The sequence below is a fragment of the Cutaneotrichosporon oleaginosum genome, assembly GCF_008065305.1.
Source record: "Cutaneotrichosporon oleaginosum strain ATCC 20508 chromosome Unknown ATCC20508_contig03, whole genome shotgun sequence".
In the NCBI taxonomy this organism is placed as follows: domain Eukaryota; kingdom Fungi; phylum Basidiomycota; class Tremellomycetes; order Trichosporonales; family Trichosporonaceae; genus Cutaneotrichosporon; species Cutaneotrichosporon oleaginosum.
In genome coordinates this window covers 3124471-3152035 of record NW_027072172.1, presented here as the reverse complement: position 1 = coordinate 3152035, position 27565 = coordinate 3124471, and the positions used below count along the sequence as shown (strand labels likewise).

The following is a 27565-nucleotide window of genomic DNA, read 5'->3' as shown; positions in this document are numbered from 1 at the left end:
ACCCCCCTAACCCCTAACCCCCTAACCCCCTAACCCCCTAACCCCCTAACCCCCTAACCCCCCTAACCCCCTAACCCCCTAACCCCTAACCCCCTAACCCATCAACTGTCCACAGGTGTCCACATTGTCCACATCTGTCCACACTTGCCACCCATTACTGACTGCACAAACATGCTTCACCACCATCAATTTTGACTTGCAGACTGTCAGCATCACCACTTGGAGTGTGCTCACCACCGCATGTCCACAAGTGTCCACACTGTCTACACTCTGTGTCCACTTTCACCCAGTGCATGCCCTGTGGACACTTGTTGTCCACGCATGTGGACAATTGTCCACGTGTTGTCCACGAATTGTCCACACATTGTCCACACTTAGGTGTGGAGTGGGGCAGCAAAACTTTGATGGCCCGTAGCTCGGGTAGTTTCGACCCCCCTGGCCCGAAACTACCACCAATGGACTCCTCTGGATCTACTGTGTCATCCCAGGTCAACAGAACACTACCCCCCCAGCGGCAGACACCCTCTATAACCCCATATGCGTGAGTGAGACCTACACGTCGGGGGCCATGGACGCTGACTTCACCTGCAGGGAGGGCGATGCCGGGCCTTACGAAGTTCGCCTACCCTCTGCTTGGATCAGACGTGAGTGTTGAAGTACATTTGCATTGCAGGCACCCGAAGAACTCTGCACGACATTGGATGACATGGACTTTGCTCAGGATATTGCGGAAAGTACGCCGTGCCCGAGAGGAAGGGACTGTAAACGACCGTGGCCGTGAAGACGGCCCTCGATCTACCGGTACATTGACTGTCGAGAGCTAGACAAGCGGCTCCCCGCGCTCACAGAACACAAGACGGCCACCACAATGCACTCTCCTCCCTGCTGGACCTCCAGAGGCGGTGCTCTTTGGGGTGCTGCACGCATGGAGATGTGTTCACAGGCGGAGTGGCTGGACAGACATTCTGGTGGCACGTAGGTTCTTTGTCTGTGATCTGGAAGTGTAAACACGAGTCTGTCATCTTGCCTTGTGGTTATGGGTCGTTGGTCTCGGGGCGTGAAGGCGAGCGGAGGCTGGTACGGAGAGGAGACGGAAATTGGGTGGTACAGTGGGACTTGAGTGGCTGCTCTGCTGCTAGGGCGGTCGGCGAGCCGGGCAAGGACGAACCGGACGAGGGCAAGCTGTGCGGGGACCAGTTGGATGAAGACGAGCCGGACGATGGCGGGCCGGAGAGCTCGGGAGTCGACGGCTCGTACGCCGACGGACTGGAGCTGGCGGCCGACGGCGGCTCGGCGCCTGTTTCACCATGCATCTCAATGTCGATGCCCTTGGGCTGCGGGACGATGTTGCCCTTGTGGTCGATCCAAATGATGTCAGCCGGCGCTTTCGGGTCGTCGTTGGCGCGGGTGAACGGCCGTGGTGGAACCGTCGCGGGGTCGGGGATGTATGGGTCGACCCAGGCGTGGTTGTAAGTCGAACGGCGCGGGAGGCGGGGACCGCTAGCATAGTCGTAGCTGTCTGCGCCAAGCTGCCACACGCTACCCATCGCGCTGCGAACAAAGGGAAGAACAGTGCGCACATTCGCAAACGCCGGGAGCAGTGGCGAGTCGGGGAAGACATCCGATACGACGGCGTGGCACTGCGCTTCAGTACAGATGCCTACCGATACGAGAGGACGAAAGGTATGGGGGAGGGCGAGGCGGAAGGCGAGCGCCCCGCAGGGCAGGATGAACAGCAAGCAGAACAGGACGTACAAGGCTGTGGGCGTAGCGGATGACGTGTTCCAGAAGGCGGAGCCAGGTGTCGGGATCGGGATACGTGACGCCAAGCTGCGCTCGCATCACGCGGAGGTACGAGTTCCTGGGCCGTCAGTACCATCGATGGGCGCAGGGCCTGCAGAGACGGGAAGACGAACATTTCATCGGTCTTGTCGAAAACGGCGAGTGCAAAATCGCCGACGCCGAGGGAGCCCAAGTCGGCATCGTGGAGGGCACCCATCCACCGACGGCTGCAGGCACGCGCTGCGTAGTTGACCTTAAGACCGTCCTCGCCGGGGTAAAACACTGGCCATGCGAAGACGACGCTGCTCCAGTTCTGGCGCGGGAAAGTCAGCATCTGGGGCGGGAAACCGTCCTGTCGCTGCTGTTCCTGGGGAGGCGCGGTTGGGCTGGGGAGGGCCTGTGTCGTGCTGGGCGAGTCATCGTGAGGGGCGAGCGCAGTACGGGGAGCAGAGGTCGACATGGAATATATCGATGGGGTGGACGATGCAGTGCAGCTTGCGTATGAAGGACAGGATGATGGAGGGAAGGGACGCAAGGAGTGCGTGCCATGTTTACATCAACTGAGACAGTGGATTTGATTCCGCTCAGACGTCCGCTTGCCTCACGTGACTCTCATCAGGCATGTCCTGTGTTTTTGCTTCCGTCCGCCGTTTGGCCCGATTGGCCCACCCGCCCATGGAGAGTCTCCACGATCTCCACTATCATCAGCGTCCACCCCATACTGATACTATGCATCGTCTCCCATCACTGCTCTGGATATTTCGAGCGAAGCGCCCCTTGAAAATAGGGTACATTTAGCCTGACTGTGAGCATGCTATCAGACATGGACATGCGTCAGCATACCCCACAAATGATCCGACCAAGGCTCCCGGAACGATGCGGAGAAAGGCGACGAGGAGGTAGAGGCCGAGAGGAGGAGGAAATTAAGGGGACGATGGGGACGACAACGAACAACCCCCTGCCCAGCGGTGACCAGGAGTGAGCCGTGACAGGGCCATTTTTTGACGCATACATCGCCTTCCTTCTGGACGCAACAGCGGCGATGCGCTGGGCAACGCAGCGGCGGTGACGTTGCCTACATTACTCGCTGCATATTGTTTTGCTGGCCACAAATCTACTTATAGCAAGAAACTGTCATAATTCAAGAGACTCAGGTGTGTCGCGAGGGGCGGGTAGGTGTGTGGGCGGTGGCCTCGGCTGCCCGGAGACGACTGGCGGGGTTAAGGGGTCCGACGCGTGGTGTGCTCAGCACCTTGTTGGTTGACTGTGGCCATCCGCACTGGCGGCCCTGTTCTGTGTTATTCAAGAACGCATTGCCCGCGAGTAGGCCGAGCGGAGAGGCCGGGACATGTGCCGGGGATTGGTGCAAAGCTGAACTTGAAGTCGCGCCTTGCTCGGCATCCTCTCTAACGTCAAGTGATTCAAACAGTCGGCCCACCACTGCCACACCCTCCCCTCTGGTGAATTTTGCCATGGGCGTATCCTCCAGATTATGGGTATGGACGGCTTGTCGTCGAGATCGTGATGAAAACTTTGGCTGCGGCGGCAGCGGCGACGCAGGCAGGTCGTGCGTGGTAGCGGCCGGTTGTCGAGATCGTGATGAAGACTTAGGATGCGGCGGCCGCGGCAACGCAGGCGTGTGTAGCGGCGGGCAGGCATCGTATGAGTCAAGCGGTGGCCAGTGAGGCTGTGTGCGGATGGGCAGCCCGTTTCCATTGACCCCAGAGCTTTGCCCAAAGTAAAAGCAAGCCTGGTGATCGCCACTCCGCAGCGACACGTCGGGCACCTTGTCCCACTCCAGGAAGGTCGCCACAAAACGGTCGCCGTTTGAAATCGAGCCATGCTGCAGAGATGTGACCCAGCTGTATGCCGGGCCCTTTGAGAGGAGGGTTAGGGCAGACGCCTGTTGAGGCGTGAGAGCCACGATGGCGACAGCGGGGGGGTGGATAGCATTCCCAGGGCACTCCCTGAGATACCCGGCAGCATAGGGCTGCACAGTCTCGTCAGCATCGGTGGGCTCGCAAGGTGCGTGGGGCTTGGTAGGCGTCACAAGGCCATCTGCGACGTGAACCGCCGTCTGTGCATCGATCTTGACCCAGATGGCGGATTCGCAACGTGCCAGGCTGTCCAAGATGTCGAAGGATCGGTGCGGGAGCCGAAGTCCGTGCTTCAGTTCAACAAATGAGAGGGGCTTGTCGTTGCGGCGGACACTGAGATCAAGGAAGGCCTGGCGGAGCTCGCCACTCCAGTGTCGGTATTTTAGCTCTTGCTGACACCAGAGAATGGGGTTTGCCGCGGGGCCTTTACTGTTGTTCCATGTCGAAGCGCATCTGTTGATTAACTGGCCATATTGTTGAGATAGCCAGAACTCGAGGTCCTTCTCCTTCTTGAAGCCGAAAGGTTGCTTGTCAAGAGCATTGCTGGTGGTGATGCTCACGACGTTTTCAGTGCGCGCCCCCTCTTGCAGCAGTGCAGTGTACCCCAAGCCCCATGTCGATGGCTGCAGTGTCGGACGCACACGAACAGGGCGAGTTGTGCCGTCTGCCTGCTTGCCAGCCGCGCGTACCAGGCTTGCCACCACAGGCTTGGCGCTCTCAGGTCGGTCACGGTCCTCTGAGTATGTTGGACTGGGGTCCCACTGGATTAGTGAGGGTGGTGGGTGCCGGCAGCCGGAGAGCAAGTGTCGCCAGGCCTCGTGTTCCTCTGTATGTCAGCTGATGATGGCATCCGGCATACCCATACTGGTGTGATCGTTACCAACAGTTTTCTGTCCGGGCATCGCGGTCTCGGACTAGCGCGGAGAGTCGAGGGCAGTGGGCTGGGGGCCGTGGGAGAAGGGGTGCAGGAGACGTGAAGGAAGGTATCGATGTATGGGAGGAAGAGAGATGGAGAGCGGTCGGTACAGTCCCTCGTTCGACCTTGCTCTCCTCCTCTCCCCTCTCCTCATTTTTTTCGCGGCGCGCTACGCGCTACCCACAGAACATGGCATGTCAGGTGAGTGATTCACCATGTCTCGGTGGTTTCGGGCATTCAAGGGACATACACGCTGTTGAATCGCGCCTCGTCGCCGTTGTCACTCGTCTATGCGTCGACCAAGTACCCATGATACTCTGGCTACTGACACTATTGGGCCCTTCCTGCACACTTGATCTTTAAGCTCATTCTCCGTCATCCGCTCTGCGCGCTTGCACCTCCACATCACGGCGGCCTGGCCTTTCCCCTTCTCCAGAACACTTGGTACTCTGTCTCCATCAGTTCCACGAGCTTTGCTTCTGAGCTTCTGCTCCAGCTCCTCTCCCCCCCCCCCCCCCCCCTCCCATCTTCTGCCCTATACAAGTGTTTCATGCGCCCCATGACCTGGCGGTGGACCTCGGGTGCCCATCAGCATGTGGTTCAGCGCGTCTCGCGCGGCCCCGCAGCGAGGACCGCCAGGCGTCAGAGTGTGGTGTTTGCACGAGGGCGTCCGGCAGCACAGTTGTTGGTGCGTTGCTGGGCGGTATCGATGGCGTCTGGGGGTTGACTGTTGTGGCGAGAGACTACACCCAGTGGGTTGAGGTACTTGAGTCCGGCAGTGGCCAACGTTGTCATCAGCGGGTGAATGTAAGAGACTGGAAGATACATACGTTGGTTGTTACTGAGTAACAAAAGTACTATATGAGCCGTACAGATGAATTGTAATGTGCGGAAGCACTGATAATAAGTCATGTGATGAACTGGTTCCGCATGCATATGACATTCGTAGGCCATGTGCTAGCCAGGTGGTTGATGTCACTGTTGCTGTAGGTGGCGCCACGACACCTTCTGTGCATCGTTCTCTTCCTCTGTTTGCGTCGTGTGGGCTGACGGGGCCTAGCAATATTGGGGTCCGACCGTCGCGTACTGAATAACACTGGGGACACACATTGGGACACTCAGGCCTGAACAACGACACCGGGTGGCACTCACAGGGGTATGAGCGCGATACGCACCTGCTTCAACGGGTTTGCCGGAGGGAGTTGTGGATTCCTTGCGTAGCCGGGGGCGACACGGGGGCGCGCGATGTTGACCTCCGCGACGGTGCCTCTCCCGAGAAGGCATTGTTTACGGAGTGTGGGGCACTGTCGCTCCTTGGATGCAGACGAAGGAAACGAAACGAATGGTCAGAAATGGTAAGAGAAAAGAGATAGCAAACGAGCAGTGCCGTGCAAGGAAAGAAAGTGACCATACACCCGAAGATTGACTGCTTACAAACGTCGTCAAGTGATCCACAACGGGAGCGTGAGTTGCTACGTGCATAAGATGGGGCAGCAGGCTAGAGTTGTCTTACGAATCGTGGGTGACACGACGGCTTAGCATGAGTCGCCCCCTTGCTGGGGCGTCCGCGTTCATTCTGCATTTTCGCCTACCCTCCTAAGTACTGTCCAGCAGTTGACAAGGCTGCATCCCCCAAACAGCCTTCAAAGTTATTACACGTGTTGGCCAAGTACGTGAGACCTCCTCTCGACAAGCGCAAGACATTGCGATTGACGGTACAATCGTCCATGCCCGACCTACTGTGCTTCGCAAGGTGGGGAGGCTCAAGGGAGAAGGGGGACACGCGGGGAGATGCTCACTTCCCAGACTCCCTCGAAAGGTTGAGAACGCCAAACATACATGGCAACACAAATGTAACATCGGCATACACAGTCTATAATCTAGTGTTTCTAGCTGCCATCGACTGCTGGCTTGAGGCTGACGGCCGGCGTGGATGTCTCACTGACAGGGACGGAGGATGATTCATATGGCTCTGAGAGGGCTTTTCCATTCCTGAACAAGGGGAGGCGAAGCTCTGGCGGAGCGTGGAATAACACCATGGGCACGCCAAGAAGAATCCCACCGAGAACTGATGTCAGGCCAAACCTAGAACGCGCTCACTGTTACCGATTAGTGAGGGTACCAAACTCTGACCCAGGTATCTCCCCATGCTGACCTCTGCGCCACTAAGCATCCCCAATGGGACGTAGTACATGTTTCTGGAGATCAGCGGGGTCCAAGAGGAAGGCTTACACCACAACATGTTCGAAGCCGAGGAACACAAAAAGGAACACTGGGAAGTGTATGCCCATGATTTTGGACATGACCTCACGTGCGCTGGCCCCGAGCCAGACGGCGACGCAGACGAGGAAGTTGCACCCTATACCGCGAAGCAGACAGGGGCCAAACCCCTGTGACGTTTTGGAGACCGACATCTTTTGTGCGTACTCAAGCAGTGGTCCCGTGTACAGTCCTGAGAAGTGGGCCATGAAGGCGACGCAGCAAAGCGCGCCCGCAAGATTTCCGCAAAAGACGTTAACCCATGTGAGAAGGCCTTGCCACAACCTGATTCGGCCGTGCATGAGCGACATAGGCATGTACACTGGGATTAGCGCCGGCCCCGACGCACAAGAACGTACTCAGATGAGCCGTAAGCAGATCTTGGCCCGTCGTGACGATCATGATGAGGCCAGCGGGGAAGAAGAACGCTCCTATCAATGTGACGAGTGCAGGATTGCTGGCGCGGAAGCCAGGTGAGCCAGCTTGTACCACCTGGTACAGCATAGCGCCAAAGCACACCTGGCGTGAGCGAAGTCTTAAGCCAACCCACCATCCACCCGGCCATCCATGCCTTGAAGAACGTCACATGAAACGACTGTCGGACTTTCGTGCGGCCAAGGTCGATGAAATCTGTGGTGTCAGAGATAATCGCCCTCCGATCACTCACGCTGAGTGACCTGGGCCGGTGTCAGGGCGTCCATCTTGAAGAGATCGAAAGCGAGAGAGCCTGCGTGCGTTGTCGTTAGAGCATGAGTAGTGCAAAGAATGTAAAGACTGTAGTGCTTATCGCTCGCAAACAGGCCGTCCCGGAGACGTGCGCCGTGCTGCTCGTCCTCTCAAGCTACATTTCCGATGATCTGCTGGTGACTGCCAAGATGTATGCGCGCCGGCATGCTTCGCTCAATTTCCGACCCGAACTTGACCTAACTCGGGCCGGGGAACCAGGGCAATCTTGAGGCATTCTCCGCGTCGGACCTCGGAGAACCTGGAGTCCCGTGCTTGGCACCGTCACGGAATGTCTCTCCGACCGAAATCCACGGAACTGATTGGGCGTGGACGAGTCAAGGTCAGCCTTGAGTCCTGGCCATGTTGAAGACAAGGCGCCGGCCGCCGGCGTTGGGATGCCAGTGTATATAGCCTGGACCGGAGCCATGGGGCCACCGCGGGCTCATCCGACAGATGTCGACCTTACTTGATATGACGTATGTATAGAGAGCGCCAGGTCGCGCGGCCGCCATTCGCGGCGCGATCTATATCAGTTTCGAAATTGAATAGGCCACCCTTCAGTGTAGCTGTGCTGTAGATATGTGTAGATATGTGAAGACGGGGGGTTCAAGTGATATCCTGCACGGGTCGGATTCCCATTAGGACCGGGCTTCCCACTGTGTATGGTAAACGCTCGGAGTGCAATGTACTCAAAGGGCCCATCTACCCATCACATGTTTATGGAACGGTTGGCATCGACCCCTTCGTCCACGGTATCCCACTGGCGCAGCCCTAGTGCGCCACCCACTTGTCTACTTCATGCCACAGCTCGGGCTCATCGCTCTTTAGCTCGTGGAGGACGTCTCCATACGCAGCCCACCACCACGCGTGCACTGTGTCGTAGTCTGTGAGGCTCTCTTGAGGTGCCGCCGAGGCGACAATCTCACCTAGAGCAGACGGGAGAGCTGGCTTGCCAGAAGGGGTCAACGCAGCGGGGGTGAACGCTGGAATTGGTGTGGCCGGCAACTTGGACCACGGCTTTTCGAGACTGCAGTCAGCTCAGCGCTGATTGAGATTGACAACGTACATGTAGTGCAACAGCCGCACCTCTCGATCCTGCCAGATGGGCTTGTGAACCGCGCGGAGAGTCTTGAGTGCGTTCGTCCACCATGGGAGCACACGCCAACGTCCTCGGAATGTGTCTGCGAGCACCTCCTGATCGGGAAACTGGGCATTCGCGACAGTCGGTGAGGTACGGAGGTGGTTCTCCAACTCAGCCATCAGGGCGGGACGGGGATGCAGAACGACAACACCAGAGTTTAAAAGATGAGCCACGCGAGGAGCTTCTGGGGCTGGTTGAGGAACATTGTCGAGGGTGGTCGGTGTGGATTGGTGTGAGAACGAGCAATTTGCGGGGATCCTGTAGTCAGACGACGTGCTCAAGCGGAGAGCGGAATGAATTGAAAGGCATAATCCATCCCTCAAGTCGGTGCACTCACCAATCTTTGGGATAGTGAGCAAACTTGAAGGGATTACAGGTGCACGCGGGGGCTGCAGCAATCCAGTCCTCAGGCAGCTGCATCTCGAATAGCTCGTCCATGCCGCGGAGGAAGATCGTGTCGGCATCAATTAGAACCAGACGGTCGTACCCCGGCACACCAAAGACTTGGAGCTTGGTCCAGGTATCGGCGAAGCGTTCAAACTTGGCATCGAATCCGGCATGTCCCTTCGGTGCTAGAGGTTGGATGTCATGCACCAGCATCCCGCGACGCCGAATCAGCGAGCGTTGGTGTTCAGGCAGAGATGGCGTAGCGAGTACGACGAGTGGGTAGGCAGAGACAGCAGACAATGTTCTGTGGAGTACGAGCAGACCTGATGTTAGCGTGCATCTGTGAGGTGGGTGAGTCATTGCCATGCCGCAAAGCGGCTGGTTCAAAGTGTGTGCCAACGCTCACCGGGAACGTAGTTTTCGCGAGTGACCAGGACCGCCCAAGCCTTTGAACCCATTTGTGTCGGCGGTGAGATAGCCATGTCGCCAGCAGCACGTGAAGGACGCGAACGGTTGTTGAAGGTGTTGATGTCGCGAAGCGTAACCGACGCGTAATGATTGAATGGCTCACCGGATATACCGGGGAGAAGTCGATGTAGGGGTTACGGCGGGACCAAATTACGATACATGGAATGCGTCATAATCTTCGTGGATTGCGGACGATAAGCAGGCGCGTCTCGTCCGGCCATGCTGTTCAACCAAGGTGCGGCAGAGCTCTGAGCTCATCGGAGAGAGCGCAGTGCAAGCATGAAGACGTATTCCCCGGTCCATGCTGGCTGTTCATCTCTCCCGGAGAGAGTGATGAAGGCCATGAGGGAAGTGGCGTGTCACAGCGTGAGGCGCACGGTGCACCTTACCTTGTACAATCGCCGCCTGCGTGAGAGAGATCCTTGATGAGTAAGAACACTTATCTATACGAGTCCTCAGTCACAAACATCGAGCTCTTGGCTATTGTCTACGAATATCTCGCTTCACTTATCAACCCCCGGCAATCATGGCCACTCTCGACCATGCATTGTACCCGCACATCTTTGCAGCAATCGTCGCTGAAGCCAGCTTCCCCGTCCTTTCCTGTCTAAGGAACACGTCGCACGGCGTTCGTGTGCAGGTCGACACCCACCTCTCCCGCCAGCTGAACCACATCTTGCTGTCCCCATACCCGTCTGGCATCGAACTCCAGTCCTTCGATGGCGCGCCCCTGCCCCTCCCGCTTGCGATTTTCCGCCATCCGGGCGGCCAAAGCAATACACTCTCCGACCAGCGCATTCTCGACCGTCTTCTCAAGCACGTGCGCGTGGCTGATCTCGCCGGGCGCGTCTCGACAGAGGCGCTCGCTGCCTTCTGCGCAATCACTCCGCTGCGCCTGGTACGGTTCCGACCCGCCGCTGTGGGATTACACAGCCTTGACCTGACAGCGGCGGGGGAAGTTGACATTGTCATCTTTGCGCGTGAGCCCTGGGATCGCTTGTCGCCAGCCAACGGGTGGCTTCAGGCTTTTGTGCGCCGCCTCACGATAGTGTATCCTCGCACGCTTGGCCACAAGCACGCTGCCACCTCGTGTTTACAATCGTGGATTCCATGGAAACCGCTGTGGCCGCCTTCTGAGGCTGTAGTGCTCGTATGCTCCTGGGGTGTCGACGGCTGTGTCAAGTCCTTGCAGGATGACAAGCTCATAGAGACAACAGCCGCATCTGCTCGTCGCACCCACACTACAGCGCACCTGACTTTGGGCGGGGGTGTGGTCGCCCTCCTCGACTGCCTGTCTGATGGCCGACCTGAAGAACGAGAGATGGAAACTCGCAAGCGTGTTCGCGCGTTGTACGCCGCCATGCGTGAATTGTTGCGGGAAATTTCGGGGCGCTCCGACGTCCTGGGCGCGTCCATTGAGCCCAAGATCGAGCTCGTGTCCATCGACGGATACCGAACAACTCGTGGAGATGCGTTTGACCTGGAGACTGTCCTTGAGCTATGGAGATAAGCCTCTGCCTAGTCGAAATGTGTGACCGTGATTTTTCATGTGGGGGCTGCCTCGAGGATGGCTGTGGAGTCATGCTGTTACTCACGTTGGGGCTGGGGGAATGACTGAGCTGTAGTAGCGAAGATGCCGAGGTCTGAGGTTGTCCGTTGCCAAATGCCACTCTCCTCTGGACCTGCGTCAGCATGCTGACCGCACGAGCATCGCTGCCGCAATCGAGCGGGTCGTTCCCAACACAACTTTTCGGGACCTGGCCAATGGCGTCCTCCGCATTTGGTATGATCAAGTAATTTGCACAACAAACTGGATCGCTACCTTCGGCGCCTCGGCGCTGTAGCCATGGACGGCTAGCGCGGATGAGCTCGTTACTCATCTGGGAATCAGGTGGGCTTGCGCAGGTGTTGCGGCAGTCGACGGATGGAAACACCGGCTGTCCAATCATCGTCTCTCCCCGCGCTGAATGTCAGGGCCCTCCGCGTTTGAGCTAATGCTGCCAGAGAGCCTGACATGTCACATGCTGCGGCATCTCCATGCGGGACGGCACGTGGACCGCCACCCAGAGATCGCCGCAGATCGTCTTCTGTCGCCGGCCTTTCGGCTCCCAGGGGATCGCCATGACGTCGCTGTTGATGGCAGTTGTGTTTTGCAATCAGCATGACACCGGCGATGTACAGTAACATGAAATACGATGAAATACGTGAATGGCTAGTGCCTGTCCTCTTGAGATGCCGCCAAGAGATCCCTAGGTCTAGTGAATAGCAAAACGGTACCAGCGTCTTCCAAGTTTGGCCCCTCGTAGGGCGAGCTCCACCCCCAAGTCTTTGCGACCCCGCAGTTGGCCCCATGGGCTCGCTAGACAAGAGCACAAGCGAGGGTCGCGACCGTCCCGGAGGTCTACAGGGATGAATGCCCGCCTTTCTCATGTAGCCAGCAAGCCCGAGCATTTGTCGCCCTGATGTGTGCTGGTCTGCCCACGCGTTTTAGCTTGAGAGTGCGTTGGCGTGCGTAGCGGGAGAGGCAGCATGTTGTTGCCCAGCAGCACCATAGTCGACTTGTAGCCAACAGCCGGTATAAAGCCTGGACCCCAGAAACGCTCGTCTCCCCATCTCTCAACCACCCGCCACCACCCAAGCGCAATGCAAGGCGACGAGAAGCACTTTGAGCAGACCTGGGATGAGTCGCCCAAGAGCCACGGTGGTGCCGTGAACGGCCGTCGTGGCTCCGTCATGGTCGGCAACATGGTCATCGAGAATCCCCTCCAGGTATGTGGCTCGCTGTGCACATGATATATCAGAACTGATCCTGTCAGCGCTACCAGCCCGACGAGGTGGCCAACATGGGTCGCGCCTTTGCGACGGATCATGGCCTCGCTGGCAAGGAGGACCTGTTCACCAAGGCCGCACTCGTGGCGCGTGATCCTGATGGGTTCTCGTCGCTTTCCTGCCTTTCTCCTCAGGAGCAAGACGATCTCGCGTTCGAGCGCGACCACAAGTGGAGCTGCACCAGGACACTCGTCTTCACCATGTTCGTTTGCGCCCTCGGCGCTGCCGTCCAGGGCTGGGACCAGACCGGCTCCAACGGCGCCAACCTCTCGTTCCCCGTAGAGTTTGGGCTTACCCCACCCCCTGCCGCTGTGCAGGCCCGCGGCCTTGAGCCCCGCGCGGGTCCCAGCGGAGGCAGCGGCCAACTTTGGGGTGACTGGATTGTTGGCATCATCAACGCAGCGCCGTACCTGGCTGCTGCTATTCCGGGTGTATGGCTCTCGGACCCCCTTAACCACCTGTTCGGCCGTCGCGGCGAGATCTTCAGTGAGTCCTTCTGCCTCTGCAAGCTGATGGCTAGTCACTGCGATCATTCTCGTTGCGACTCCTATTGCATCCGGCTTCTCCAAGAACTGGCAACAGCTGTTCATCATCCGCCTTATCATGGGCGTGGGTATGGGAGCCAAGGCGGCCACCGTCGCAGTTTTCTCCGCCGAGCTGGCACCCACCCGCATCCGCGGTGCCCTTACCATGGGCTGGCAGCTTTATGTTTGCTTGGGCATCTTCCTCGGCTTCGCTGTAAGTGGGCTACTGCTTGCAACGAGCCAGGTGCGCGTGACTGACTCCAGGCCAACTGCGTCGTCATGAACACTGGCAAGATCGCTTGGCGTCTCCAGCTTGGGTCGGCCTTTATTCCGGCTCTCCCCCTTGCTATCTTCATCTATATGTGCCCCGAGTCTCCTCGTTGGTACATGAAGAAGGGGCGCTACGTCGACGCCCTCAAGTCCTACAACCGTCTCCGCAAGTCGGAGATTGTCGCCGCTCGTGACCTCTACTACTCGCATGTTCTCTACGTTGAGGAGCTCTCCGAGGCCCGTGGTGCGGGCTATTTCTCCCGCCTTCGCGACTGCTTTGTCGTTCCTCGCATCCGCCGCGCTACGCTGGGAGCGGGCGTGGTCATGCTTTCGCAGCAGCTCTGCGGCATCAACATCATTGCGTTCTACTCATCGACTGTATTCAAGGAGAGTGGCTTCACCGACCGCCAGGCGCTCTTTGCTTCCCTCGGTTTTGGTGCGCTCAACTTTGTGTTTGCGCTTCCGGCGCTGTTCACGATCGACACGTTTGGCCGCCGCGCGCTGCTCCTAGCCACATTCCCAGGTATGATCGTCACTCTTCTGGGCACCGGGCTATCGTTCTTGATCCCATTTGAGCCGGGATCCGGATCCAAAGCGCGCCTCGGCGTCGTCGCGACCTTCGTGTACGTCTTCACCATGTTCTACTCGGTGGGCGAGGGACCCGTGTGTTTCCTCTATGGTGCAGAGGTCTTCCCAACGGTCCAGCGCGAGCAAGGTATGGCGTTTGCTGTCTTTATCAACATGCTGTTCGCGTCCGTCCTGGGCATCACGTTCCCAGCCATGAAGACCGCAATGACCCCTCTCGGCGCATTCTGCTTCTACGCCGGCTTGTCGACTACAGCGCTCATTCTGATCTTCCTTTTCGTGCCCGAGACCAAGGGTATCAGTTTGGTAAGTACTATCGGACGTGCCCATACCAGCGTTCTTATCGACGTGGCAGAATACATTGCTAACGCGCAGGAAGAACTCGACGACGTGTTCAGCGTTCCGACGTCCCAGTTCATCTCTTACCAGACCAAGCAGTGGCTGCCGTACTTCTTCAAGCGTTACCTTTTCTGCAACAGCCGCGCTATGCCGCCGCCGCCTATTCAGGCCAAGTACCGCGACCACGACATTGTCCAACACGAGCGCAGGCAGTCGCTCGCCCACGCCAAGGACATTAAGGCGTAAAACGAGAGGAGTGGATGTGGATTTGCGCCCGTGCGGATTAGGTGTCTATTTGACAAGCTGAATAGCGTATATGAACTGAGTAAGAAGTCAGTCCAGGAGATTCGGGTCTGGAAGAAGTGAGCATAACATAAGACTCACTCTCTACACATAGGTACAAGCGCTCCATCCCTGGTACGTTTGTTAGTGGCTGCCGTCGCCGGCGGGTCGATCATGAGACGCGATGCTCTCACAAAATCGCTAGCTGCACCCTCGCTACCCAGGGCTACGTCTCTCTGAACCCCAGCGGCGCGATTCGAGGTTGGCAATCAAATTGACACCATCTCGCCCTCCTTTGTGTCACAAGGCTTCGCTGTGTAACCCAATCTGGCGGCCGCCCAGGGGAAGTCTTATAAGCGAGCCCAGACCGGCCCGGACGTGGGGATCCACATTCCTGCGGAGCGACAAGGAACGGCAGAGCGCCGAAGTATGTCGTCGGATCACGAAGCGACGATCACGGGGGCGCGCCATAACAGGGGTGAGGCTGGCAAGCCGAATGCAAACGTCGTCCTGCGGATTGGCCATGATACCAGTGTTTCGCCAATGTATCCGCACACCGCAGCGTTCAGCCCGCGGCCAAGAGACGTTCTCAGACTCGTTAAGATCGGTAGCGTGAAGGGCCTTCGGGATGCTGTCACACCGTCGCAAGCGAGAGGTGGCAGATTGGGCCCGAGTCAGTCTCTAGGCTTGTCCTCCCTACTCGCTGCCGCAACAGTTGAGATCGGCAAGAAGCCACATGTTGATACGAGGACCTCCTTGTGTTGTGATCGATCCCGTGGGCCTTGGAATTGGAGTGCTACGCTCCGTCATTTAGCGAAGCCCGAGCTTGGAGACGCCAGCAGCTGTGCAGGAGATACGCCCGCCTCCTGGGCAGAGCAGCAACATCATATGAGACTCAGTCCTCACAAAGATCCGTAACAACTCACAACTGGACCACAAGGGTGCACCATCGGTGCCTCCGACCTAACGCAATCTCAACGAGATTGTGAGACACGTGATAATGCCTATTTGAGCCATCTCTGTCTGTCAAAGTAGTTCAATGCGAAATGCATGCTGCTACTCATCCGCGTCCTCGACCTCGCTCTCGGGGTCAAGTCGCACCGCCTCAACGCTCTGGATACAGAGCTCATAGTACCCAGCCTCGCCGACATCCTCAAGCCCGGCCTCAGCACGCTCCGCTTCGTCAAGGAACGCCTCCGCCGACTCGCCAACGCGGTGGTAACCGCCCGCAGAGGCGCTGTTGGCCGCGCGAACCGGCTTGCGGACGTAGCTAGCGTCGCCAAGGTCACTCGCGAGCAACTCGGCCATCTCGGCATCGGGCTCTTCGTTGGGGCTTGGCGCGCCCCAGCCGCCCGCAGCCACACGGTGCCCATGTTGCGCCTCGCGAATCTTGGCATCGCTCGGTGCCGTCTGTCGCCCGCCACCCAACAGCGCGAAGCCCACGGTCCGCACTTTCTGCCGCATCATCTCGACCTGCGTTTCACTTGCGAGGCCCGAATTGGTGAGCACAAAGTTCGACAGCGGAAGATGAAGTGTCGTGAACTGGAGACCCGTTGCCAGTGGTAGAGGCCGCGGATCGCTCGTGGCATATGTTGACGGCAAGTCCAGGCGATGCTGGAACAGGTCGGATCTGAAGTCAGCAGCTGAAACAGCCTAACACCCACCGCACAGGACCATCCGTCTGCAAGTTGCACACAAACTTGCTGCGCCACCCATCCCATCCACGGTACGCGACACGTACACGCAGGTGCGAGTACAACTCCAGATTCCAAGTGTCGTCTCCAAACAGCGTCGGCCGCGTCTTGCTCCGGAAAGCAGCGTAGCCTGTGCGAATGCGCCCCGCAAACTCAGGTGGGACGTGGAGGGAGAGGTTACCATGGAACGACATGTGGGACGGAGCGGCAGATCCGTCGACCCCGGACTCCTCCACCATCGTCACCTCGGCAGTTGATACGCCTCCGATGTCCGCGTCGCACCCCGTTGCGATGCTAGTTAGAGGGGTCACGGGAGGGTTGTGGAAGGAGAAGATTGCCAGTGGACCAGGCCTGGGTGTGGGATTCATCCGCAAGGCTGTTGTCAGCTCCACATCGTTGTAGAACAAGCGCAAGGAACGCAAGGACGGTCACTACGCACTGTTGACCGTGTTACGCTTGATAACATCGAGAGAGCGGTCTAGGTAGGCCTTCATGCCCGACATGATGGCGACGGAGCAGTGCTTTGTTGGGATGAGAGTGGCGAAGAGAGAGGGAGATGTTGAGCAGATGTCGAGCGGAGCGCTGCAAGGTGCGCGTCATTGCACTCTTTTCAAAGTGGAGGTTCGGCCGAACTCTATTTTTGTTCCCGTCATCATCTTCACCCACGCGAGTGACTTTTGTAATTTCCGCTTGAACTGACCACATGACCATGCCTGCATGGCGTTCAACTCTGACCTCGCACTCACGACATCTCAGCTAAACAACGCCGTGTCAGTCTCTGGCCACCGACAGAACGCACTCCTATGCCACACACACCAAAGTTGCATCCCCGGCTTATGATGCGTCTCCACCCCTCGGGCTTGACGGTGCGCGCTGGCTGCCACTGGTGACTAACACATGCAAGGAATGCAGCAGAAGATGATGCCACACGGGCGACCAATGGAGAATCCAAAGCCGCAGCAGTTGCACACACACGCCTTGCCGCTCGGCGTCTCTCGGTCTTCCGTGGTGAACTGAAGCGCCATCTTCGTGGGGGGGTAGCTAGGATAAGTCATGACGGAAGCTAGCTGGGGACGCACTTCGCCTCCTCGCTGGTGTGAGCTTTGATCGGCAAGGAACATACGTTGCACCAGGCGTGCTGGCCCCGTTGGTCGCGTTGGTCGTGTTGGCAGGTTCGGCCATTGTATTGGAGGGACAAGATGTGTGGGAAGATGAGGCTGTCTTCGCTTTTCTGTGTATTTGACCTGGTCATGTCCGTGCGAACTCTTGGGTTTGCAGGATTGAGGCGGAGCCGAGCAGCGAGCGACACCGCCATAATTGACCATGGCGTCGGCCACTAAGGTATGGCCGATCAGAGGATGTCAAGGGTTTAACAACCATGCATTGTATAATATACAAAACTGAAGGCAATGCTCGCTCTCCTCGTCGACCTTAGTCAGACAAAGCAGACGAATAGCCAGTATCCCACTCGCCCGTGAGAAGACCGTCCGCCTGTGGAACCTTATCTCTAGCGCCCGCAACGACAGCCATTCCCTTCTTTGACATGGTTTCGGCATCGCGCACAGCTTTGTCGGCACGATCAGCAGCCGCCTCCAGGCGGTGTGCAATGTCGTCGAGTGTGCGACTGGAGACTCTGCGGAATCCATCCGCCAAAGAGCCACGGCGCGAACTGCTGCCGCTGTTGGTCGAGTACAGGAGTGCCGCAGTGACGTCAGCGGACCCCCGTCGCGAGCCGGGTGCAGAAACCGGTGCACTGTGCACACGGCTGGGCGAGCTGGAGCGCACTCGCCAAAGCTCCGTGTTGCGGTCTTTCTTGTCCTTCTTGCGAGGGTGCAGCATGTGTCCGAACGACTGAACAATCTTGCGGAAGCCATGTTCATGCGACGCGTGGACCTTGGCACTGGCCTTCTGTGCAGGTCCAACCGCCGCTCGGCAGTCAGCCGCGAAGCGCGATGCTGCGTTGGCCGCTCGCTTCGCCTGCTTCACTGCTTTGATGATACCGCGGATCTCGCGTTCGATTGCAATGGTGTTTGGCGACTCGGTCGTTGCGGAGTTGAGCAGCTCGCGCAGAGTCAACATGTGGTCCTCGACTTCGTTGCAAGCTGCAGTGGTGAGATCCACGTTCAACGTCGTCCAATGCACCAGGCCATCAATCGTCGCCTCGAGTCCCGGCTCATTGGCGTATTGCGCCAAGGCGTCGGCATACCAGTCTTCGAGGGAGGCTGGCTTCTCGCCCGCTTCGAGGCCCTGGAACGCCAGTCGAGTGCCCCAGATCGAGCCAAGGGTGATCCCGCCTGCGGCTCCAGGGATAGCAGGGCCGTCTACCAGCCGCAGAAGGCAATGGTACTTACGCCCGCCACGAACGGCGTTGGCGATGTCTGGTCGCCCACGCCCCTCGAGCTCAGATACGAGCGCCTCCTCAGCCTTGGTGAGGCCATTCTGCTCGAGTGTGGTCTCGTCAAGCGGGAGGAATGCAAGTGGTGCACTAAAAGCATCCGCGAAAGGCACAATAAGCGCCATTTCCCAATCGATGATTGCGTTAATGCGTCCGTCCACACCGAGCATATTGTGTGCAGCATCATCAGTGTGCTTGATGTACGTCGCTCCTTCGCGGGCCATCTCAGCGCACCCCCGCACAAGGTCGCGCAGCTCCAGTGCGACAAGGTACCGAAGAATGCGCACGGGATTGCCAGCAAGCTCGGGAGGGCGCAGTGGCGTCACTTGAACCATGTTAAGGTAGTGGTCGATACGGGCGAGGTGCAGGTCCTGACTTATGCGGAATGGCCCGATGGTCGGCACACTCCCTCGGATGTCTGAAAGCACGGGGCCGACAGTGAACCCGGAAGGCTGTGTGGGGTAGAGCGAGCCGACTCCGGTAAATGATCGCTTCGCGAGCTTGATCATGATATCAGCATAATCGCCGACGGCGGCCTTGACGGGCGGCGCCATTTGGTGAATGGCCTGCGCATCGAAGAATGCGTGGAGAGACTTGCCCTCCACGAACTCCATGAACATGTAAGTGAAGTCGTTCGAGGAGTCTGAAGTGAGCAGTGATACACTGGAAAAGAGAAAGCAGAGGGGCGCTGGACGGACACACCTTGGGGCGGGAGCCATACACGAGGGACCAGCTTGCCGAGCGCCTCTTGCAACGCAGTGAGTGTGGCGTACTCGCTAAGCATGATGCTGCGGCGCACAGCGGGTGTGTAAATGTCGTTAAGACGCACGCGCGCAAGCCACCGCACACCATCATTGAAGGTAAGTGTGAGGGCAATGTTGCGGTACCCCATCCACTTGATGTGTCCGCGGTACTCCTTCATGTACTCGGGGATGGTGGGGAGCTCCAGCGATGCCGATGTGGCTTCTGGGCGTAACGCCAGCGCATCGGCGACGATCGGTGCATCGACAATTTGCGCAATGAGGCCAAAGAACTGGGGTCAGCGACAGTGAGCAAAGACATAACCAGCGCGGGTCTCTCAGACTCACCGGGTGGTTGTCCTTGCACGACCGTCCACGGCGTCTATCCGGCTGGTATCAGCGGGGTGCTTGTATAGCGGAGCGAAAAGGGGCCACAGAACGTACGGGAAGCAACAAGCATGGGTGGTACTTGGGCACGGCGTGCTCCTGGCAGAGAGTCCTCCCGCAGTGCGTGACTCCGGAGGCGAGCTGTTCGCAACCTGCGACAGTGCAGAATGGGGAGACGGAGGAACGAGATCGCGGGAGTGAGCGTGGCATGTAATGATGGGGGAGAGAGTAAGAGAGCGAGGGAGTGGAAGAGTGGGAAGATGTGAGAATGAGAGTAGGATGTTGACAGAATTCGGTCGAGTGGAGTCGTGTGGCTGGCGGCTGATCGGCTGACACTTTCTCTCCTTCAACCGCGACCCCATGCCTCGTTCTCATTCCTCTCGATACCCACTGCCCACCCACAATCATCTACCAAGATCCCGCTCGCAGAACAGTCGGGTCTTGTCGTCCTGCGACATGCTTGTCTTTGAGCTACCACTGTGGCCTAGGTAGCCTGACGCAGGCTCGCTACGAGGGTGCGGTGGGCCGTGCTCAACAACAATGGTTCGGATTCCGCCGCCGCTTTCCTTCGTCGGATCCTCACACGTCAGATGACGCGCAACGCGGAACAGAGGCGGCCTCCTCTCTCCATTGCCATAGTCTAACCAACTGTCTGCTCCGTGCGGCATACTTTCACCTTCTCGGATCGAGGCATACGTGTGCATGCATCGCCACTATGGTCATGGACATCACTACTTCAGAATTCGGTAGCGTCATCGACACTCCACCGACCGGCTAAATCCCGCCTCTTTCCGCACGTGCTGGACTGCAAGTGCGGTGACTCGCATCATCGCGTCTGTTCGGCGCCATTGTCTTATCCTCACCAACGCGCTGAACAGTAGGATACATTACATGCTAGATATGCGTATGTAGAGGATCTAAGACGGCAGGCTACCCCTGGAACTGGAAGGAGCACCCTTACGAGATGGACACGGCGCCCATGAGCTCCTCCGTGAGCATTTGCGAGAAGTGTTGCTCGGCTTCCAGCGCAATGTCGTACTTGAAGAGCTTGTCGTGCAGCTCACGGGAAGCCAGCTTGTCGACAACAACTTCGCCAGACTCGCCGGCCAGACCATCCCGCGCAGCCTTGATGGCAGCCTCGCGCGTCTTCTTGTCCTGGTGCAGCGCGAGTGAGTTGGCAGCCGCCATGTTCACGGCCCAGTCTGTGCGTGGCTTGCGCAGCTTCTGGTACACCATCAGAGCTGCGTGAATGTGCTCCTTCTTCTTGATACGGCTGAGGACAACACCAAGCGCGACGGCATCCTCCAGAGCCTGCGCCGCGCCCTGCGCTAGGTGAGGAAGTGTAGGGTGGCAAGCGTCGCCCAGTAAAGCAATGTTGCCCGTAACCCACACTGGGAGCGGCTTGTGCACTCGCAGACGCCACTCGAGGACCTGGTGTTCTGGCACCGCAGCAAGCAGTCGCTGCACGCGGTCGGGGAAGTCGGAGAACGTTGCGAGCATGTCAGACTTGTTACCCAGGGCTGTCCACGACTCGGCCGCCACAAAGTGCCCGTCGGGCTGGGATGTCGAGATATTGAAGAGCTCGCCAGCGTTGATGGGATAGCCCTGGAGGATCAGCTTTGCCGTCCAGTCTTCTGTGCTCACCATCACATGGCGGTTCTCTCCAATCCAGCGGAATGATTGCTTGCTCGAGAAGAACTTCAGCAGTTCGGGGTCGTCCTGGACAGCGCTCTTTTTGACCATGATGCGGTACGCGGCCTGACCAGAGTCGTCGACCTCGTCTACCTTTCCGATCTTGGAATACATGGCCCCTCGAGCCTTGCTCTTGATGCCGTCTGCGGCAATGATGACGTCCGCGTCGACCCATTCCATCTCGTCTGTGTCATTGTCGCGCACCCGCAAGCGGGTCTTGTCAAAGTCGTACTCGGTGATTACCTGGTCCGTGATCAACTGCACGCGCCCGGTGTCAAGGGCCCCGCGGACGAGCGACTTCTGGAGGGCAGCACGGTGAACCGTCTGGAGTCAGCGCAGTCTCCGCGACTTGCGCACGATGAATGGGAAGCCGTAGTCGTGGATCATGTGCTGAGAGTAACCCGCCGAAGAGATCACCTCGTCGGTCTCACAATCTGGTCTCAGATCCATGCAGCTCTCTCCTGGCTCACCGATGACATTTGCCCGCTCCATAGCGACGCCTTCCGCCTTGCAAATGCCCATCACTCCCCAACGCGACAAGATCCGCCCACAGTTGGGTGGGATGTTGATCCCCGCCCCCACCTCATCGAGGTAGAGCGCCTGCTCCCACACCGTGATGTTGGTAAACCCTTGGCGAGCGAGCGAGAGGGCGGAACCCATGCCGCCCATCCTGCCGTCAGCAACTGACACTGCGTGCACCCTGGCCGCGTAAGAGCCGTGCGTCTCGTAGCGAAATCTGGATAGCTCGCCGGAATCGCCCCGCTCGTTGCCACCCAGCAGGAGGGCGACGCTGCCATAACTACTCACCCCGCGCCGACACTGTCATTAGCTTGAGCTCTAGGCTATAGGGCTGGACATCCCGAAGGAGTCGCGCTCACATGTGAATCCTGATGTCGTGGAGGGGCGGAGCATGGCCGTTTAGCTTCGTGGGTGAGCTGGAAGCCATGGTGGAAGAGGGGGTTGGGGGGGGGGGGGGGGGGGGGACTGTATCGAGCAGTTGGAGTCAGTGAGATCTGTCGAAGATGAGGAGTGAGGTGAGCTCTCTGATCTCTGGATCGCTGGTGAAGAGATAGGGAAACTGGCAGGCGGCGAGTTGCGAGGTACCAGGGCGATACGAGAGGTCAAAGAAAGACGGAGACAGAGGGAGGAGACAGAGAGAGAGCAGTGCGAGGCGCGAGAGAGCGGGTGGGGAAAGAGTGGGAGTCAGGCGTGAGGGGAAGGGTGGGGGGTTGAGGGGGGGTGAGGGGAGGAGAGGTAGGAGGAGGGGCATGAAGGCTACATAGCGCCTGGAGGGTGTGCGACGCTTTGTGCGCGTTGGCGGCGGCGGCGGCGTCGACGCGAAAGACGGCCTGCAGATGATTGAGGGCACATTTGGACGTGGGGCGGGAGATGTCGGCTGGAGGTTAGTCACCAAGGGGGTTTGTGCGTCGGGGTCACTCGGACGAGGACAAAAGAAGTGGGAGCGTGTCACGCAGGGAAAGTGCATTGTTGTCAAAGATGTACCCCGTGCCGGCGAAACGGCGGTGACGGCAGAGGTGACGGCGGCGGCGTCGAGGGTGGGGCGATGTGGTGGAGCATGAGGGGAGAAGAGTAGAAGATGAAAGTAATGAAGAAGATGAAATATGAAAGAATGTCACGTCTGTGGGATCGGCGGTTGCGGGAATCGCGGCTGATTTTTAATCTGACCTCTACCGCTGGCCTCTTCTCTGAAGTCCGAATCGCCAACCCTACAGCAAGGTTCGTGGCCATTTGGCATGGGATATTGAACCATGCCAACCCTCGCCGGTTGCTGAGGGCAGGCGAGCTTTGCACCGGTCGCCCTCCACTCCGAATCTCCCTCGCTCCGAATGTGCCCCACACCGCGCCCGCCCCACCGCACAGCCTGGCCTTCAACTAGCCCTTCAGACCCGACCGAGCCTTCGCGCCCCACTGTAGGATGCAATGACGTGCGGTGCGAGAAGATGCTTCATTCTTGCGACGACAAGCGGCTGACCCAACGCTGACAATCAGCGGTCGGAGGCAGATGCCGGCCATCTAGTTCATGGTGTACACGAAACCATGACTATAACCTACCTCCGTTGGACTCCCGCTGGACTCGCCTAGCTCGCGGACTACTCCTAGTAGCTGACCCCTTGCCCTCGTGCTTCATTCTTGCGCGCGGAGCTCGGGCGCGCTTCAGAGCCTGTACACTCATCTGTGAAGCAGGGACTGGGGTTGCTATCATATGTCGAGTTTGCAACCTGCGCTTCTGAACAACTGCATGCACCCTACCGACTACCATACAACTGCTGCTATATTGCTAGCTCTTGGGACTGGGAGCGATCATGAACGAATCGAAGAAGTCAGATATCTCCTTGGCCTCGTCCATCGCAAATACGCCTGAGACGTGCTGGTCTGGGCGGACAACGACGACACACCCCACAGCGGGATCGATGCCATAGCCGGCGTACGCCTTGCCTTCACCGGAGTGATAGGACGGCTCGTCGCACATGAAGCAGTCAAAGTCCTTGATGCCGTGTGGCTTCTTGGTGGGCTGCAGGATGGAGGGGAGAGTTGGAGCCGCGTACTGCACCTCGCGGTGGGGTGTGGCAAAAACTGTGAGCGTCTGGATGACGCTGTCAAGATCCTCGCCCTTGGGCGTGTACTTGGGCGCCGGCCCGGACTTCGAGCCGAGGGCGTCGCCGAGCGCCTTGAGAGCGGCGAAGTTGTCCTTGTTTCGGATGTCGCCAGGAAAGATGACGATGCGCCAGCGCCCGTCGGCCAGGAGCCGCCCCTGCAGTTGGAGGGCGTGTGCGTTGAACGCACCGACGACCTGGTGGTTCTCAAAGTGGCTGCCGACGGTGATGTTCTTCGCGAGCCATGGGTTGGCCTTGCCGACTATCATGTTGGGCTCGTACACGACACCCGTGCCCGAGGTGAACCTGATCGAGTCATCCCACGCTTTTCGCATCTCCTCGGGCGACACACCCGCGCGCTCGGCCGTCTTAGCCTTGCCCGTGAACAGCGCCGAGAACTTGCGGTCAAACTCGATAAGCTGATGCGCCGTCTTTTGCCGCTCGAGCTGGTACGTGTGCAGAATGTCGCGCTTTGCCTGGCCACGCAGAACCGATGCGAGCTTCCACCCCAGGTTGAATGTGTCCATCATCGAAACGTTCATACCCTGCCCGGCCTTGGGCGAGTGCGTGTGGCACGCGTCACCCGCAATCAGGATATGGTCCTTGTATTGGCTGAACGTGTCGCACACGCGTTGCCCGATCTCGTAGCACGTGTACCAGTCAATGTAGGGGAAGTCGATGCGGTAAGGCTTGAGCACTTGCTGGGTCTTTTCCATCAGCTTCTCGATGGTCACGGCCGCGCGGTCCACGCGCTCTCCCGGCTTGAGCTCGCCCATTTGCGTGTAAACGCGAACCATACCGTCTTCGCGGGGGACCATGAGAACGGTACCTGCGTCTTTGGAGTGTATGACGTTCTTCATACGTGTGGTGGGCAGGTCCGAGTCAACGACTGCGTCGAAAGCGCCCCAGTAGACATTGGCGGAGTCGCCCTTGAGCTCAAGCCCAAGGTTCTTGCGCACCCATGACCGGGCACCGTCGCATCCCACGAGGTACTTGCAGTGCACAGTCTCCTCGCCACTGTGGTCGGCCTCAACAGCGTTGCTGGCCGTTTGAGACTCATCGGTGAAAAGGTTGGAGCGGTACATGCCCGACTTCACGTCACCGTTGGCCCACTCGGCGGGCGGGGGCAGCTTCTTGAGCGTCACTGTGATAGGGAAAGCGTCGTTGTCGTCCAGCGCGGTCTCGTCAACGGTGAACGACGTGGGGGAAGTGAGGCGCTCGACCTCGAGATTGTTGGCCTTCTTCATCGCATCGATGAAGATTGCCTCGACGCGGTCTTGCCCAAGATTGACGTGCCGCACACGCGACATTCCCGGCACAGTGTCCACAACCCGCGATGTCTCGTGAATGCCGCCGTTCTGGTCTGGGTCCCAAATGATCACCTCAGCGCACTCATGTGTCTCGGCGTCGAACTCTCTGTGGACGTTGAGTGCCTCAAACACCTCGCCTGTGCGACATTGCAACCCGTCCGCGTGCCCGCGTAGCACAGGGTGGGCCATCTTGTCGACGATGCGCGTGTCAATCTTAAGCTTGGACAGTTGTGTGGCGAGCATGAGCCCCGCTGGCTGTCAGCGCCGCGAGCTCCACCTCGGCTGCTCCCTGTTGTGGCTCCCCAAACTCACCTGGGCCTGCGCCGACGATGAGGACGTCGACCTTGCTCTCATTGGTGGTCACAGACACGGTCATGGTTGTAGATGATGGAGAAGTCAAGCTCATCGCGACTGCCTATATCTAAGAGCGCTCATGACTGTAATCGATATAGACATGGCAGTGGCGCGCTCACGAGATGCCGGCGAGTTCAGCACCGAGTGTCCGTCACCGGGTGATGTGCCTGGATAAGCCGGGGGTGCTTCCGGCCCTTCCCCGGCCCAATCATCCGCCCCGATTAGATTCGTCCACCCTCTCTCCGAGACAGAACTGAGCTGCGCACTTGCGTCAAGCGCCGCTTACAACGGACCAAGAGCATCCAATGCCTCTGCGGTCGCGTGGCACGCGTCCAGGACGAGCGCCCACACGCCCAGCGCTCCCCGGACGCCCGCGGCCGAGTGGGATCGGCGTGCTTCTGCCGCTGTCCAGGGCGCCGCCCACCGCTCGGACCGAGATGACGGAGGTCCGGGGTGTAGGTGGTTTCCAATGCTCACTTGCAGTATGCATGCATGCGTGGGAATAGCTAGCATCGGCTCTGGGAGAGCTTATCTGAGTTGGGAGAGTCCCAGATGTAGCTGGCTCAGCTTCGCGTCGCTGTCATGATCGGGCACCAGGTACCGCGCTTGGAGAGGCGGATCGCCTTTTATCTCAGCTTGCATGTAGTACGCCGCTAGCAAAGAGGCCACAGCAAGTACAACGGAGATGTCGAATACACGGCATCATGTACAACTTCGGTCCCAATAATGATCCAGGTCCCCCGACGTTGGGGCCCGCCCGCTCACCTCACCCGGCACTCACTTGGCCTGCTGTGCGTTCGGGTCACATCCGTAGCTGGCGCAGCACCTCACGCGCGTCCATCTTCTCTCGTCGCCTCACGCGGACTTCGCCCCCAATCTCCAGCTCGTATGCCTCGTGACCAACGCGTGCGCGATACTCGCCATGCGTGAGAAACGTGATCGAATCGGTGACTCGGCGAAGGCGAGCAGGCATCATGTCGTCCCAGCTCAAAACCTCGGCGATGAGTGTTTCGATAAACGACGCCCGCACCTCGTCATCAGTCGCGTTGTCCGGAAACCCGATCGCTCCGCGTGGAATCTCGGTGATTCCCACCAGGACGGGGCGTGTGCTCGGCGCGTAGTTACGCAATGCTCTAATGAGCGGGCGCACAAATGTCCATCGTGGTTTCGCCGGCACCCCGCTCGCGGGCAAGCCTGACGGGGCTTCGAGGAACACGCACACGAATGGGGCATGTCCGGACCGATCCCAGAACTGCCACCGGTACGCCGCCTCGCCGGTGTCTGCGGGGTCGAACCGGATAACCGTGACACTCGACTTGACGCTCGGCGGCATGTCGAGGATTACATGGCGGTAATCTTCGTCGTCGTCATCTTCTGCCTCTTCCCACTCGACCTTGGCGCCCTTCTGCGCCTTCTCTGCGTTGTGTTGGGGCCCTAGGTAGAGGTAGTCGACGACACGCACGGCGGGCAGCGCATAGCGCCAGCAGTCCAGGCGCCATGGTATGATGTCCTGTGCGTTGAATAGGCGGCGGAGCAGACTGACGCGATCGAGCGCAGCCGCGAGCTTTGGGTCGTCGTCGGGAAACGCAATCTCGGCGACGTGATCGACAACCTTGACGTGTGACCGTAGGGCCGCTGCCCATGCCTCGCGTTGTGCTGGCGACGCATCCGGGTCCTCCCACGCCAGGCCGGGGATGCGGGATCCACTGATGCTACGAACAAGGAGGGGACGCCCACGAGACGCTGAAAGCCTCCTCCCTGCACTGCAGCGCGGCACATCCAAGGTGATGTGGCGCAGGAGCTTGGCGTCCGCATATTGCTTGTAGTAGCGGCTTGTGCCTCGCCATGCGTGCAGTGCGCCTTCTGGGGAGTACTCGAGTATGGCAGACACTATGGCTGGAAAGCCGTCGTGGTCGATCATGGCTGCAAGAGTGAGAAGAGTGAGGAGAGATGGAGGAGATGGTGGGCGATGGGAGATGCGGGATCGAGTAGA

General features: G+C 58.8%; 14 protein-coding genes across 14 annotated transcripts; 3 read left to right on the top strand and 11 right to left on the bottom strand.

The window, feature by feature from the left end:
* Positions 1–1034: 1034 nt before the first annotated feature.
* Positions 1035–2242, bottom strand: COLE_04459 (uncharacterized protein; the record flags this gene model as incomplete). Its single annotated transcript, XM_018423988.2, has 3 exons — positions 1035–1640; positions 1756–1861; positions 1917–2242. The coding sequence occupies 3 exons, from the start codon at positions 2240–2242 to the stop codon at positions 1035–1037; spliced, it is 1038 nt and encodes a 345-aa protein (XP_018276675.1).
* A 2975-nt stretch (positions 2243–5217) lies between these two features.
* On the bottom strand, positions 5218–5403 carry COLE_04458 (uncharacterized protein; the record flags this gene model as incomplete). Its single annotated transcript, XM_018423989.2, has 1 exon — positions 5218–5403. One exon carries the CDS (start codon positions 5401–5403, stop codon positions 5218–5220), a length of 186 nt encoding a protein of 61 aa, XP_018276676.1.
* Positions 5404–6464: 1061 nt separating this feature from the next.
* Positions 6465–7535, bottom strand: COLE_04457 (uncharacterized protein; the record flags this gene model as incomplete). The annotated part of the gene is made up of 6 exons (XM_018423990.2): positions 6465–6643; positions 6676–6773; positions 6808–7156; positions 7194–7353; positions 7385–7464; positions 7502–7535. The coding sequence occupies 6 exons, from the start codon at positions 7533–7535 to the stop codon at positions 6465–6467; spliced, it is 900 nt and encodes a 299-aa protein (XP_018276677.1).
* A 796-nt stretch (positions 7536–8331) lies between these two features.
* COLE_04456 (uncharacterized protein) lies at positions 8332–9301 on the bottom strand (the record flags this gene model as incomplete). The annotated part of the gene is made up of 3 exons (XM_018423991.2): positions 8332–8587; positions 8627–8959; positions 9039–9301. 3 exons carry the CDS (start codon positions 9299–9301, stop codon positions 8332–8334), a joined length of 852 nt encoding a protein of 283 aa, XP_018276678.1.
* Positions 9302–10082: 781 nt separating this feature from the next.
* COLE_04455 (uncharacterized protein) lies at positions 10083–11181 on the top strand (the record flags this gene model as incomplete). Its single annotated transcript, XM_018423992.2, has 2 exons — positions 10083–11054; positions 11152–11181. 2 exons carry the CDS (start codon positions 10083–10085, stop codon positions 11179–11181), a joined length of 1002 nt encoding a protein of 333 aa, XP_018276679.1.
* A 1018-nt stretch (positions 11182–12199) lies between these two features.
* Positions 12200–14349, top strand: COLE_04454 (uncharacterized protein; the record flags this gene model as incomplete). The annotated part of the gene is made up of 5 exons (XM_018423993.2): positions 12200–12325; positions 12373–12871; positions 12906–13123; positions 13174–14070; positions 14140–14349. 5 exons carry the CDS (start codon positions 12200–12202, stop codon positions 14347–14349), a joined length of 1950 nt encoding a protein of 649 aa, XP_018276680.1.
* Positions 14350–14814: 465 nt separating this feature from the next.
* Positions 14815–15303, top strand: COLE_04453 (uncharacterized protein; the record flags this gene model as incomplete). Its single annotated transcript, XM_018419644.2, has 1 exon — positions 14815–15303. The coding sequence occupies one exon, from the start codon at positions 14815–14817 to the stop codon at positions 15301–15303; it is 489 nt and encodes a 162-aa protein (XP_018276681.1).
* Positions 15304–15441: 138 nt separating this feature from the next.
* COLE_04452 (uncharacterized protein) lies at positions 15442–16582 on the bottom strand (the record flags this gene model as incomplete). The annotated part of the gene is made up of 3 exons (XM_018423994.2): positions 15442–16015; positions 16050–16455; positions 16519–16582. 3 exons carry the CDS (start codon positions 16580–16582, stop codon positions 15442–15444), a joined length of 1044 nt encoding a protein of 347 aa, XP_018276682.1.
* A 387-nt stretch (positions 16583–16969) lies between these two features.
* On the bottom strand, positions 16970–17134 carry COLE_04451 (uncharacterized protein; the record flags this gene model as incomplete). The annotated part of the gene is made up of 1 exon (XM_065626351.1): positions 16970–17134. The coding sequence occupies one exon, from the start codon at positions 17132–17134 to the stop codon at positions 16970–16972; it is 165 nt and encodes a 54-aa protein (XP_065482432.1).
* Positions 17135–17510: 376 nt separating this feature from the next.
* On the bottom strand, positions 17511–19963 carry COLE_04450 (uncharacterized protein; the record flags this gene model as incomplete). Its single annotated transcript, XM_018419646.2, has 4 exons — positions 17511–19117; positions 19177–19507; positions 19563–19596; positions 19659–19963. The coding sequence occupies 4 exons, from the start codon at positions 19961–19963 to the stop codon at positions 17511–17513; spliced, it is 2277 nt and encodes a 758-aa protein (XP_018276684.1).
* A 595-nt stretch (positions 19964–20558) lies between these two features.
* COLE_04449 (uncharacterized protein) lies at positions 20559–22239 on the bottom strand (the record flags this gene model as incomplete). Its single annotated transcript, XM_065626350.1, has 5 exons — positions 20559–21206; positions 21246–21617; positions 21651–21727; positions 21764–21975; positions 22172–22239. The coding sequence occupies 5 exons, from the start codon at positions 22237–22239 to the stop codon at positions 20559–20561; spliced, it is 1377 nt and encodes a 458-aa protein (XP_065482431.1).
* Positions 22240–22296: 57 nt separating this feature from the next.
* On the bottom strand, positions 22297–22779 carry COLE_04448 (uncharacterized protein; the record flags this gene model as incomplete). The annotated part of the gene is made up of 1 exon (XM_018419645.2): positions 22297–22779. One exon carries the CDS (start codon positions 22777–22779, stop codon positions 22297–22299), a length of 483 nt encoding a protein of 160 aa, XP_018276686.1.
* An 813-nt stretch (positions 22780–23592) lies between these two features.
* On the bottom strand, positions 23593–25594 carry COLE_04447 (uncharacterized protein; the record flags this gene model as incomplete). The annotated part of the gene is made up of 2 exons (XM_018423997.2): positions 23593–25469; positions 25531–25594. The coding sequence occupies 2 exons, from the start codon at positions 25592–25594 to the stop codon at positions 23593–23595; spliced, it is 1941 nt and encodes a 646-aa protein (XP_018276687.1).
* A 780-nt stretch (positions 25595–26374) lies between these two features.
* COLE_04446 (uncharacterized protein) lies at positions 26375–27493 on the bottom strand (the record flags this gene model as incomplete). The annotated part of the gene is made up of 1 exon (XM_018423998.2): positions 26375–27493. The coding sequence occupies one exon, from the start codon at positions 27491–27493 to the stop codon at positions 26375–26377; it is 1119 nt and encodes a 372-aa protein (XP_018276688.1).
* Positions 27494–27565: the final 72 nt, after the last annotated feature.